The sequence below is a fragment of the Oryctolagus cuniculus genome, chromosome 4 (genome assembly GCF_964237555.1).
Source record: "Oryctolagus cuniculus chromosome 4, mOryCun1.1, whole genome shotgun sequence".
In the NCBI taxonomy this organism is placed as follows: Eukaryota; Metazoa; Chordata; class Mammalia; order Lagomorpha; family Leporidae; genus Oryctolagus; species Oryctolagus cuniculus.
The window spans coordinates 79,253,533-79,266,413 of NC_091435.1; the positions used below are offsets into that span (position 1 = coordinate 79,253,533).

The 12,881-nt window shown below is 57.8% G+C and overlaps 1 protein-coding gene across 4 annotated transcripts in view; it reads left to right on the forward strand.

The window, feature by feature from the left end:
• Positions 1 to 12,881, forward strand: part of PDIA5 (protein disulfide isomerase family A member 5) — an 89,884-nt gene that overhangs the window by 16,842 nt on the left and 60,161 nt on the right. For 3 of the 4 annotated variants that reach the window (XM_008266835.4, XM_070072206.1, XM_070072207.1), the window contains exons 2-3: positions 8,301 to 8,427; positions 10,986 to 11,073. In XM_008266835.4, coding sequence (XP_008265057.2) covers positions 8,301 to 8,427; positions 10,986 to 11,073 — 215 coding nt within the window. Of the gene's footprint in view, positions 1 to 1,349; positions 1,561 to 8,300; positions 8,428 to 10,985; positions 11,074 to 12,881 lie in introns of those variants that run through there. The other variant, XM_070072208.1, reaches the window with a different exon arrangement.

The window sequence follows — 12,881 nt, forward strand, 5'->3', positions numbered from 1 at the left end:
CTGAGTGGTTTCGAGATTGTGAGGACAGTTTTACCAGATGTCACAGCTGGAAGGGAGCTTGAAAATCACTTTCAGCCGATCCATTTTCCAGAGCAGGAAACTGGGGTTTCCGGGGTGGGGAGAGAGAACTTGTGCAAGCCACATGGCCAGGAACCGCCAAAGTGGGCGCAGAGCTCAGGGTGCGCTGCTCCTCCCACGGGTCCTGCCCCGCAGTTCTGGGCCAGCTCAGGCTCTCTCTCTAGCCTGGAGCTCAGGCCCTCTTCTATTTTTAACCTTTTCCCTGGCTCCATCTCCCACCAGCTTCTTGAGCATCTAGACTTTTAGATTCTGACATTTCCAAACTATTTTGAGCAAAATGTGGGTTCCACTACGTTACACCGTTCTCTTCATGCCTCCCAGCGCACAAGGAGGGCAACTTTTGCCAGGTGACGGCAAAAGAGGGTCGAGTCCCCCGTGCCCCATACCCCGCTTCTCCTAAGTCCCCAGGTCCTGCCCCAGGGCTTGCTCCTGTCGCTTGTGCTTTTGCATAATTGAGGATCCCTGCTTCCCGGTCTGCAGGGGACAGTAAATCTCCAATGACAGACGGCTCTGCCGCTGATGGGGAAAGTGAGGGCGCTGGCACGCACCCCAGACACGGGAGCTTTTTAAAGCCGAGGGTGCGATGTGGTGAGACTGTTCTCTGCTGATCCTGCAGCACGGTGCCCTCCTCCCCATGGTCTGGTGCTCGTGGGGGGTGGGCGGCAGCCCAGTGTGTGCTGTGTGGTCCGTGCAGGCAGGAGCCCCACCCCCACATATGGGAACAGGCCTGGGGACACTGCCACTTAAGGATCTTCATGCTCCTGGCCCCGAGAAGCATGCTGGACTCCGGCATCCTCTGGACTGGCAGAGAGCAGAGAGGTAGTGTCAGACCCTGTTGGGTGTCTCCTGGCCCGGGCCCCCACCCAGGGACGAGGGGCTCCCCTTCTGCCTGGCGTGGCCCATCTGTTGCGGTGGTCCAGGCAGCTTATTTGGTTGAAGGAAGAAGCCCCCACAGCCAGGAAGCCAGGGGCCCGAGTGCTCATGCTGACTCTGCAGTGGTCCTAGTATGTGACCTTGGTAGCCCGTTTGCTTCTCTCGTGTGGGATGCGCGAGTGCTCGCCTGCCGGGTTACCGTGGTGGGTAAAGGAGTGACTGGGGCGTTGTGTGACCTCGCGAGCTGGGTCGCCGTGCAGCTGGGGGATGGTGCCAGGTTTTCTGAGGCTGCCTGTGTGTACGTGTCCGCTCCTTCCTGCTGGTCTGCCTGATTGCAGGCAGGGCCCCCGAGAGGAAGAGGTGGTCCCCGTCTTAACTGTTGTCCCTGTGCGCTAATAAGGCAGTTAGCAATTCTCATGTGCTTCCGTGTGCCAGGCATGAGGTCCGGTTCTTTGTGTCCTTTCCCTCCGTCCTGGAAGCCTGTGCCAGCCCCAAGAGGTGGGCACTGGTACTGTCCTCGTCCCTGGAGGTCTGGCAAAAACCTCATGGACATCTCGCTGGATTGGTGGCACATGGACACCGGGATTTGCCCCAGGTCTGACTCCAAAGGTACTGCTCTTTCTGTGGTATGTGGAAGACTGCAAAGGGGCAGAGGTGTGCCATACCACCTGTCTGCAAGGCCCTGGGGTGGCCAGACACTTATGGCACGAGCCCCGTAGGGAGCCTGGAAGATGATCAAAGAACAGTCTCCTGCGCCCACTGCTGCGGCTGTGGTGGAGGCTGGATGAGGGCCTCGGTGCCAGGGGCTCCTGGGCTCTGCAGGGAGCCTTGTGCCCCGATGGGAGAGGGGCTGAGGTGAAAGGGGACTGGCAGTGGCAGGGTGGGTGCTGGCACTGTGAGTGGAGTTGCGGGCCTGGTCTCTGACAGTGGATGAGGGTGCTGGTTTTCTGATCAGACCAAGACCTCTTTTTAGGGGCCCTGTGTTCCCCAACAGCATGAGCAGGGGAGCTGCCTGGTGCCCGGCAGCTCAGCCCTGATGTCAAGACGCTAGCAACTGAGTACTGCTGAGCAGAGCGCGGCGATCATTGGCGGGAGGAGGTCACAGAGGGTTTGCATGCAGAACAAAGGGGCCTTTTTTTCTCTTCTCTACCTCTAGAGCAATTGACCGAGAACGCCGAGTGCTGCCAAGCCCAGGAGCAATGCCCCCTCCCTCCCGATCGTGCACGCATCATTAACGTTGTTATTGTTGTTCTCAAGGTTGGTGACTGTGACTTACGGGAGTCTGTAGGAAGGCGCTTGGCAAGGCTGCCGAGGCTCCTGGAGCTGCACGGTCAGGGAAGGAAGGCATGGCCCACTGGGAAGGTGGCAGCAGCCTGCGCCATGCGGAGGGGCGTGGTCGCAGCTGCAGGAGGGCCTCCCACTGCTGCTAGGGTGAGGCCTGCGCGAGGCCAGGCACGAGGTGAAGATGCTGAGCCTCCTAACTTAGCTCTTTGCACCTCATCTCCCTGGATTGCGGGGGGTGGGGGGCTGCCGTCCTGCACATGCTTCCTCTCCTGCTCACAGAGCTGCACATCCTGCCTCCCCAGGCACACCCCGCTCCTTGTGCCCACAAGCCCCCATCCACCTCCCTGCTCGGCTCCTGGCTCCCCACACCCTGCTGCCTGTGTTCTCCCAGATGTCCCCGGGGCCCTGCCCTGGCCCCGGCCCCCCTCACCTGTGTCTTCAGCCCACCTCCCGCCTCCTGTCTGAGCCAATTCCCTGTGCTCTCCCTCTGAACGTGGCCTGCTCGCGCTTCCTGCTTCCTTTACCTGGCAGCTCCTGGCCCAGCCTGCGGGCCTGCATCTCCGGAGGCCTCAGGGTGCAGCCTCCTCCTCTGTAGTCCTCGGGCCTCGTGCCTCTCTGCCTGCCCAGAATCCTTCCTTCTGTACTCACCTGTAAGCAATCCTTGAGTTTTGTTGTCTCTCCCACGGGGGCTGTTTCTCTCCCCTGTGCAGCCACTCTGCCGGTCCCTCCACCTGCAGCCTCCCTGGCTGCTGCCCCGTCTGAGGTCATGGGCAGACAAGTTTCTAACACCGAGTTCATCCTTCACTCTGCTGCTGGGCGGTCAGTGATGCTGCCCCTTGTTTCCTGCACAGACCAGCTCTTGTGCTCGACCTTCAAGGCCCCTGGCCCAGACCCACCTCCCTCTCCCACAGCTGCAAGCCAGAGCTTCCCTGCACTGTGGGCTGTCTGATGTCCATGGTCCTTTGTGGGCTTCCCCAGAGCTGTGAGGGACTCGCCTTGTGCAGTAGCGCTCCCACCCTACTCTGAGAGCCTTACATTCCAGGACCCCCTGTGAGTGCCTGAAATTGTGGACAGTACCAAGTCCTACAAATGCTGTTTCTTCCTGTACCTGCCTGTGATACAGTTTAATGTTAACAGCAATGTCTACTAATAAAATAGAGCAGTTATAACAATGCACTGTAATGGAAAGGCCAGCATCACTGCTCTTACACGTTGGGGCTGTTATTAAGGAAAATAACACAGCACTGTGATAGCTGATAACCAAGGTGGTTACTTAGTGGCTAATGGGTGGGATACGAAAGGTTGATTGGCATCCCAGGTGAGACGAAGTGGGATGACTTGAAACTTCCTCATGCTGCTCAGAACAGCGTGTGTTTTCCAACTTAGGAATTGTTCATTTCTGGAGTTTTCCATGTGCTATTTTTAGACACCATTACCACGGTCCTGCGGATGGGGGAGGCTGCTTTTGGTGACTCCACAGGCCAGGCGTGTGACAATGGGTGTCATTTGTCACGGTTGTCCAGCAGGACAGACATTTCCCCAGGGCTTTTGGTGGCCCCTGGGGGCAGGAATGGGGGTGTGGAGGCGGCAGACCCTTCCTGGGGACCTGTAAGCCAGGCCAGCTGCTGGGGTGCCCAGTTCCCGTGCAGCCTCCCGCCCTGCCCCGCGGTGGTTCCACACAAGGTGTGTTTGCTTGGCATTTTTCTGGTTGAATTCAAGTTCTCTACCGTGTGACAGCAGATGTTGAGACTTCGGTGCCTGGCCAGCAGGTGGTTTGTTGAGCATCAGGTGGAGCCTTGGTTAGGATCTGTTGGCCTTCAGGAAGGAAGCTGAGGGTGTGCCCATCTCTGTGGCTGTGCTCTGGGCTCGCCCTCTCTCCCTGTCCTCCGTTCTCTGCAGTCTGGAAGCACAGGTGCCTGCCAGGCTCAGGCAGGGCTCGGCCTGTGGGTCAGAGTCCTGGTGTGCTGGCCCAGCGCTGTTGTTTTTCTCAACTGGTCAGAGTGTCTGAGGACTAAAAACAGAGCAGTGAGTCAAGGTGTATTTTTCCAGCAGATTCTTTTTTTTTAACCCCCTTCATCATCGTGTGCATTTGAGCTTCGGCTCTTTAGCCTGAAGTCCATTAGCTCTCCGGGAACAGCAGGATAATGGATAATAAGCAACCTGGCTGAACCTTCAGGTGGGCTCTTAAGGTGGCCAGCAGAAGGGCAGTGGCTCCCCAGGCGTCACACCCAGCTCTGGCATGGTGGCATGGGGACAAAGGGCTCCCTGACTCCTCCTCCTGGGTGGCTTCACTCCGGGAGGAAGGAACTTCTGAATCCCCAGGCGGGTTATATTTAGACACTCCAGAACATGGGCTTGTTTCTGTCTCCCACTCTGCTGAGCTGCAAGTTTGTACTGGTGCTATCAGCATGCTTTATGACTTCTCAGGCGCCGTTCAATAACTTAGCCGTCCCAGCCTCGCAGCAGATCCCTGAGGGAGGTGTTGTCATCTGTGCGTCAGACACCAGTCGCTCAGCCTCCGAAGGGCTGGGTGGCATTGCCTGAGCGCCTTAGCTCTCGAGAGGAAGTGCTCAGACTCACCTTGGGTTGCACAGGGACAGGAGATGGTCAGGTCAGAGAGACTGGGAGTTCAGACCCTGGCTCCACCTAATCGTGGGCTCTGTCATGTGTGTCATGTGGGGCAGAAGATTGTATTGTAGGGCCGGCGCCGCGGCTCACTAGGCTAATCCTCCGCCTAGCGGCGCCAGCACACCGGGTTCTAGTCCCGGTTGGGGCACCGGATTCTGTCCCGGTTGCCCCTCTTGCAGGCCAGCTCTCTGCTGTGGCCCGGGAGTGCAGTGGAGGATGGCCCAAGTGCTTGGGCCCTGCACCCCATGGGAGACCAGGAAAAGCACCTGGCTCCTGGCTCCTGCCATCAGATCAGCGTGGTGCGCCGGCCGCAGCGTGCCAGCCGCGGCGGCCATTGGAGGGTGAACCAACGGCAAAGGAAGACCTTTCTCTCTGTCTCTCTCTCTCTCACTGTCCACTCTGCCTGTCAAAAAGATTTATGTATTTATTTGAAAGGCAGAGTTACAGAGAGGCAGAGACAGAGAGAGAGAGGGAGAGATCTTCCCATCTACTGGTTCACTCCCCAAATGCCCATAACAGCCGGAGCTAGGCTGATCCAAAGCCAGGAACCAGGAGCTTCTTCCAGGTCTCTCATGTGGGTGCAGGGGCCCAAGGACTTGGGCCATCTTCTACTGCTTTCCCAGGCACATCAGCAGAGAGCTGGATCCGAAGTGGAGCAGCTGGGACACAAATCTGCATCCATGTGGGATGCTGGCCCTACAGGCGGAGGCTTTACCTGTTATGTCACAGCACCAGCCCCTGTAGTTGCTTCATCTTACTGACCACATTCCTCCACGACCCTGTGTGCCTGCTCCCTCCTGGGCTGCTTGCTCTGCAGGCTGCCGGGCAGCTGCAGTCCCCGATGCCCCCTGGGTCTCTCCTCGCCTCTTTTTCTTCTGTTGGATCCTTTTTTTCTCTGGTTCCTGCCCCCCTCGTTTTTCATTTCCTTCCTGGTTTGCTGGAGCAAGGGTTCCAGGAGCGTCTTGAGAGAGGCGGCCTTCACACTACATTGTGCACCTGTTAGAGTAAATCGATGTTCACAGTTGCTGGAGAGCGGGGCTGGTTGCAGAACTCCAGTTGGAAACCGTGCTCCCAGATGACTGTGGAGGTGACGAGTCCTTGCCTGCTGGGGCCCTGACTCCTCTGACACCTGCTCTCTTGGGTGTGGTGTTTGCTTCTATTGGAAACTTGTAGGATCGCTTTGTCAGCAGTGTTTGGAAAGCTTTCAGTGAAGTACCCCAGGGAGAGTCTTTTTTTTTTTTTTTTAATCATCGTGCTGAGCCTTCTCTGCTGGAGACTGATCTTTCAGTTCTGTGACATTTTCTTGAACTTTTAATTTTTGTGTGTAATTTCCGATCTTCTGTTTTCTTGGAGCTTCTTTAAGCTGGTTCTTGCACTTAATGGATACATTGTCTTATTTTTCTTCTGTCCTCTTTTATTTCTTGATGTTTTTATTTCTTGTTTTACTTTCTTTTTTTTTTTGACAGGCAGAGTGGACAGTGAGAGAGAGAGACAGAGAGAGAAAGGTCTTCCTTTGCCGTTGGATCACCCTCCAATGGCCGCCGCTGCAGCCGGCGCACCGCGCTGATCCGATGGCAGGAGCCAGGAGCCAGGTGCTTTTCCTGGTCTCCCATGGGGTGCAGGGCCCAAGCACCTGGGCCATCCTCCACTGCACTCCCTGGCCATAGCAGAGAGCTGGCCTGGAAGAGGGGCAACCGGGACAGAATCCGGCGCCCCAACCGGGACTAGAACCCGGTGTGCCGGCGCCGCAAGGTGGAGGACTAGCCTATTGAGCCACGGCGCCGGCTTCTTGTTTTACTTTCTAAGAATGTTCTTCCAATTCTGTTTTCAGCCCTCATTATTTCTTGTTTTCTTCCTCCCTCCCTCTTCCTTCCTTCTTTTTAAATATTTTATATATTTGAAAGGCAGAGTGACACAGAGAGAGAGAGGGAAAGACACAGAGAGAGATCATCCATCTGCTGTTTCACTCCCCGGATGGCTACAACTGCCAGAGCTGGACCAGGCTGAAGTCAGGAGCCAGGAACTCCATCCGGGTCTCCCACATGGGTGGCAGGGGTCCAAGGACTTGGGCCATCTTCCACTGCTTTCCTGTGCACATTAGCAGGGAGCTGGATTGGAAGTGGAGCAGCTAAGACTTGAAGCAGCGTTCCAATGGGATGCCAGCACTGCAGGCTGGGACTTTAACCCACTGCGCTGCAGCGCTGACCGTTCTTGTTTTAGTTTCTAAGAAAATTTTGTTTGATTCCATATCCAGCCCTGATTGTATCTATGATAATTTTGCTTTCTGAGACTTCTTCTCGTTCTCTGTGACTGTTCCTTTTCCATAGCATTTGATTCTTATTTTATGGATGCATATTATGTCTCTGAGAACAGTGGTGGCACTTTTGTTGTTTTCTTTTGTTCTCTTCATTTCCCTTCCTTCTGAGTTTCATCTTCCCACTGGTTTGTTTGGGGCCATCTCTTGTGCTGAGACAGAGGGCTAGTGGAGGGCGCTCGTCTGCTTGGAGCGCCTGCACCAGAGACCTGAGTGGGGACTCGGCTGCGCTCCCTGGAGGGTCTCTTAATCACTGCCTTTGGGCTGTTTTTCTTGTGCTCCTCGGTTTCCCCAGGGAAGAATTCTGTAATCTCTTGCCTGGGGAATGAGCCTGACAGGCAGCATCCTGGGAAAAGAAAGGTAATGCTGTGGGGGGTGGCTTGGAGGGAGGGGTGTTCTCAAGGCGCAGACTTTGTATACTTTCCCCTGATCCCCTTCTTTTCTCTAAGGGTGGTCCTTCCCCTCCTCCCACCCTGCCACACCTGCTGCTCCCAGTGGAACTTCTGCATGGTCATCCACAGGTGGGCTGAGTGGGGCATCTGCTATGCTCACCCCCTCCCTCCCACTGTATTCAGCCCACCCTGCCCTGTGCCTGCAGAAGTGCTGATACCCCCAGTTCCCAAGGTCTCCCAGATTCTCTGGGAGACAGAGCCGGTGCGTATCTTGTTGGTCTGATATCACGTGACTGAGTGGGGAAAAAAAAAAAAAAAAGCTGAAAACCTCTCTACACTTTCCCATTCTGAACATTCAAGGGTGATCTGACTTCTCGGGGTTGGGGTTGGGGTGTTAGGCTTTGGTGCCTCTAGGTGGGATGGAGTTTTTCACATTGCTCCAGTGTGTGGCCTTTAGGGCTGTGTGTAGAATACAGACATGGAGCGCCTGACTGATGGGTAAGGATGCAGCATGCATGTGAACGTGTGCAGGGCATGCAAACTAGTGACAGTGCATGGAGAGGGTGGGCGGGTGAGTTGGGTGGGGTCCCTGCAGCATAGCCCTGAGAGGTGGGGTTTTGCCCTCCTTCCCTGGAAGCAAAGCGTGCTCTGGCCAACGCATCAGTAGGCTCCACCTCCTCCTTGGGCCAGGCTGGAAGCAGGGACTCACTCCTTGTCTCCTTGATCCCCAGTTGGCGCTGCTGACCTGGCTGTCCTCGGCGAAGGTCTCCTCGCTCATTGAGAGAATCTCCGACCCCAAGGACTTGAAAAAGCTTCTCAGGACCCGGAATAACATACTAGTGCTTTACTCCAAGTCAGGTGAGCACCCCGGCCTTGAGACCCCCGTGGCGTCAGATGGGATGAGCCAGGAGGGGCGGGCGGCAGTGGGCCCTGGGAAATGGCAGGACTGACACCAGGAGGGGAGGGAGGCTGCAGCCTCCTGCTCAGGAAGCTGATTGAGTCCTAGGCTGGCCTGTGGCCTGGTGAGTTGGTCCCAGGCCGGCAGCCCTGCCCCTGCCCGGCCCCCTTTGGTCCCACTCTGGGGTCAGATGCAAGACCGAACTGGAAGCAGACTCTAAGCTCACGACATAGCAGCTTCTAGAGGGGCAGGAGCCGGGCCCTGTCTGTCTTCTGACCTTGAGGCTGGCATGGGCGGAGAGGCGGGGAGAGGTTGGCTTGGCTCTTGGCAGAGCCTTTGGGGAAGGGTGAGTGGCTGACGGTTGGTGCTGTTCCAGCAGAGTGAAGTGTTTCTCGCTGCTCCTGCGGATGCCAAGTGTCCTGTGCCCCCGGAGAAGCGGCTGCCCGTGGTTGGGCCAGTTCCGGGCGCAGCTCTCCCTGGCAGTGCAGTCTGCAGTGCTCACTGGCACTTGGGCCTGATGGATGTTCTTGAGCGTGTGTCCCTCCTGAAGCCTGTGCCCTTCAAGCACCCCTGGCACATGGCTCTTCCCCTTCCACTTGCTGTTCCTTCCCCTCCCAGGGCCTGGCACACGCTCCCTGAGCCAGCATGCCACAAGCAGCCCCTGCTGTCAGCAGATGGGAACACCGAGGCGAGGTGGAAGCAGTGTGTCTTCTTGAGGCTGGAGGTGCAGGGCCCAGGCCCCGTGGATGCCCCTGGAGCTGGGGTGGTCGTCCGTGCAGGCCGTGCTTGGTCCCTTCTCTGGGGCAGAGCCCACGAGCAAAGCTCGGTGTTTCACAGAGATGCCACAAGGTGCTTCGGTGGGGCAGCCTCCCATGTTCCTCTGCCACACAGCAGGCAGCCGATGCCAGTTGTCAGATGGCATGGAGTTTACACGAGGACAGAGAAGCTTAGGGAGAAACAGACTCGACTGATTCCACTGTCCGGTGGAGGGTGGGGCTGGGCCGGTCCTCTGAGCTACCTGAAGCAAGTTCGTTCTGCAGGGTCGGCTTGAGACCAGGAAGTCCTTGCAGTGAGCTGCAGCGCGGGGAGATGGGGCCTTGTGGCAGGGTCATGTGGGGCTGGGGGCAGGGCCTGGGTGCCCTTGCCGCCTCCCCCTCCTCACCCAGCCCCTGCCCCTGCTGACAGTGGAGCCCTGAGCCCCGCCACTTACAGACTCCTCCCGCTTGGGGTGCTGGGCAGCAAGGCCTGGGCGATTCTCTGACCTGCCTGCCTGCCGCTCCAGAATTGATGAGTTTTCTAGAGCAGCACCGAAACCAGGCTTTCTCCTCTTCCTTGGCGTCCCCAAGCCTGCTTCCTTCCCAGTGCTGAAAGGCAGGGATGGGGCCTGCTCCTTCACATTGCCCTGCTGAGTTCTCCCCTCCCTGCCCCCTGAGCCCTGTGTCTGCACTGTGGAACACTCGGGGCTGGAGTGGGGGAGCTCTCCCTCCCACTGCTATCCTGGCGGTGGATCCCTGGGAGCGCCTCTTGAGTGCCGCCGTGCAGGGCCCTGCTGTGATGCCTCCCCGTTCGTGCCTGCGAAAGGCTCGCCATGCTTTGTATTCACGGGCCGCTCCCAGTCTGCACACTGGGGCACGTAATTCAGAACATCAGCTCAGCTTGGCTTTGGGAAGTATCCTAGGGCTTTGGCTGGAGAAGGCAGTGGATGGCTCTCCCCATCAGCATCTGCCTGGCAGGCGCTTCTGAGTGAGCTCACGGGTGTCACCAGGGGAAAGGTGACCCAGGAGTCGGCCGCAGGCAGGGATCAATCACAGGGTTGAGATCCCGGCCACTGCCCCTGTCCTCCCACGGTAGAATCCGGGTGCTTTGCCCAGACCCATGGGGATTGACACCCAGACCAGTGAGAAGCTTCCATGGGGCGTGGTCCGTGTGCCTGCAGCTGACCCTAGAGACGCTGCCATGACCAGCCCCTCCCCTGGGACTGCTGGGGCAGTGGGCTGTGTACCGTGACCTGGCTACACGTGCCATTGGTCCAGGGGAGGCTGGTGTCACATCTGGGCCTCAGCTTGCACTGAGCTCCTGGCAGAGGGCAAGGCAGGGTCAGCTCCCAGCTCGCATCAGCTCCCAGCTGGGGTACCAGGGCAGAGGGGAGTGGACCTGGCAAAGTCGTGCCTGCCTTCCCTGATAGCATTATAACTGTTGCACATGGGAAGGACCTGAGTCAGAGCTTGTACGGCAGCTAAGGCCTTGGCTCAGAGGCCCTTGGAAGAGAGGGCGCCAGTGTGGTTTGCAGGGCAGGGAGTGGGAGGCTCTGTGTCGGAGAGGAAGCCCGTGGCTGGCAGGCTTGGGTTTTGGAGAGGAGCCGGGACTTCCTGCAGCATGGAGACAGGTGTCTTAACCTGAGCTCAGGACTGCTCCGCCCACTCTGGGACTGCTCTGCTTCCTCCCCCACCCCTCAGGGAAGAGGGCAGGGGGCCCTGGGGCACTGGGGCACAAATGTTGACTATTTTGTTTCTTTCAGAGGCGGCAGCTCAAAGTCATCTCAAGTTATTGTCCACCGTGGCCCAGGCAGTAAAAGGACAAGGCACCATCTGCTGGGTGGACTGTGGGTGAGTCCCAGGCCTGGCGCGGGCTGTGGGCAGGGGGTCACCTGCCAAGAGAGACACCCCCCACCCCTGGATACTCAGCAGTCACCTCCAAGCAGGTCCCTGTATCACCAGGGCTTTGGGGACAAAGCTGGTGGATCAGCTCATGACCTCAAGCTTGGTCTGCCTTAGTTGGAGAGGCCGGAAGGAGATGTGTATTTTGACCAAGCTTTGAATGAGACCAGATGGTGTGTGCTGTAAGGGGGTGTGTGTGTCCTCGCACCTCCAGATCAGGAAAGACTGCTCACCAGGTGGCCGGGGAAATCTCTTTTTTTAAGATTTATTTATTCTGAGTTACAGAGACAGAGGGAAAGACAGAGACTAGGAAGATCTTCCATCCACTGTTTTACTGTCCAAATGGCCACAATGGCTGGAGCTGGACCAGGCCAAAGTCAGGAGCCAGAAATTCCACCTGGGTTTCCTACAGGGATGGCAGAGGCCTAAGTACCTGGGCCATCCTCAGCTTTCCCAGGCACATCAGCAGGGAGCTGGGTCAGAAGTGGAGCAGCCGCAGGCATGGCAGGCAGCAGCTTTGCCGGCCTGTACCACAGCACTGGCGAGACCTCAGCCAGTTAGCTCTCGTCCTGTCTTCCTGCTGTCTGTCTGTCTGTCTGCCGTGTTTTGCCAGTGTGCTGTGTGACTGGCAGAGAGGCAAGGCCTATTGCAGGGAATAATGCTTTGGTGTTTCTGTGAAGATGATAGCAGTTCTGTCACAGTGACAGAGCCGCACCAGAGGGAATTCTGGGAGGCACGCAGGTGGCAGAAGTGGACCCAGGTGCTTTGGGTTAGTGGCCAGCTCCTCCACCTGGGTGCCTTTAGCAGACAGCCCCAGGCACTTCCTGCATGCTGTGGGGACACGCAGCGTCCTGGGGAGCACAGCCTGCGAGGAGGGGGCGGCCTCAGAGCACTGTGCTCGGCATGCCAGGGACATACACTGTCCACAGGGGTTCCGTGTCTGCAGGAGGAGTCCCTTAATCCTGACTGGCGAAGTGAAAAAGAGCAGTGCAGAGGCGGTGAAGTCCACACACGGGGCAGAGCGCTCAGAGTCCCACGTGTCCAGAGCGCCCTGGCTTTCCATCCCATGGTGCCCTGTGCCACGGCCCCCGGCTGGCTCTGCGTGTGGGGGCCAGTGTCCACCTCTAACCACAGGCCAGGCGGGAGGACAGCAGGGCCAGGTGAAGACAGCCTAGGAAGTTAGAATTCAGGGCCGAGGCTTGGAGACTTGGAGTCTGCAGTAAACGGAAGTGCCGGTGGGAAAAGCCTGTGAAAGCTGAAGTGCTAAAGCCCCAGTCTGGTCGGGGGCCAAGCTCAGACCTCAGCACCAAAGGGCACATTGTTCCATCTAGTGGCCTGTCAATTTCTTGACCTTATCCCACTAAGCGGAAGTATAAAATGAAACCGTAGGTGGTTTGTCCAGGAGCTGAGATGAGTAGGCGGATTACGGATTATGCCAGAGCAGAGATACCTGGGTCAGCATTTGGAATTGGAGGCAGGAGGCAGATAAAGCTTCCCCCAGCAGCCCAGGGCACAGAAGTCTGGCTCCGGTCTGCATGGCAGCTCACGGGGGCTGCTCTTGGACAAGGAGACCCCAAGGCCATGAGCTGGCTTCTGCCCTTGTCCGCTCTCCCCGCTTGTCCCACTCTCTCACCTTGCCCCGCCAGTGCTCAGAGGAGCCCACCGTGTTGACTCTGCAGTGACAGCTCCTGCTGTCATCCCAAGGGCTTGCATCCGTCTGCGTGGGTCTGGGAACGGGACGCTCCCAAGGATGGGCG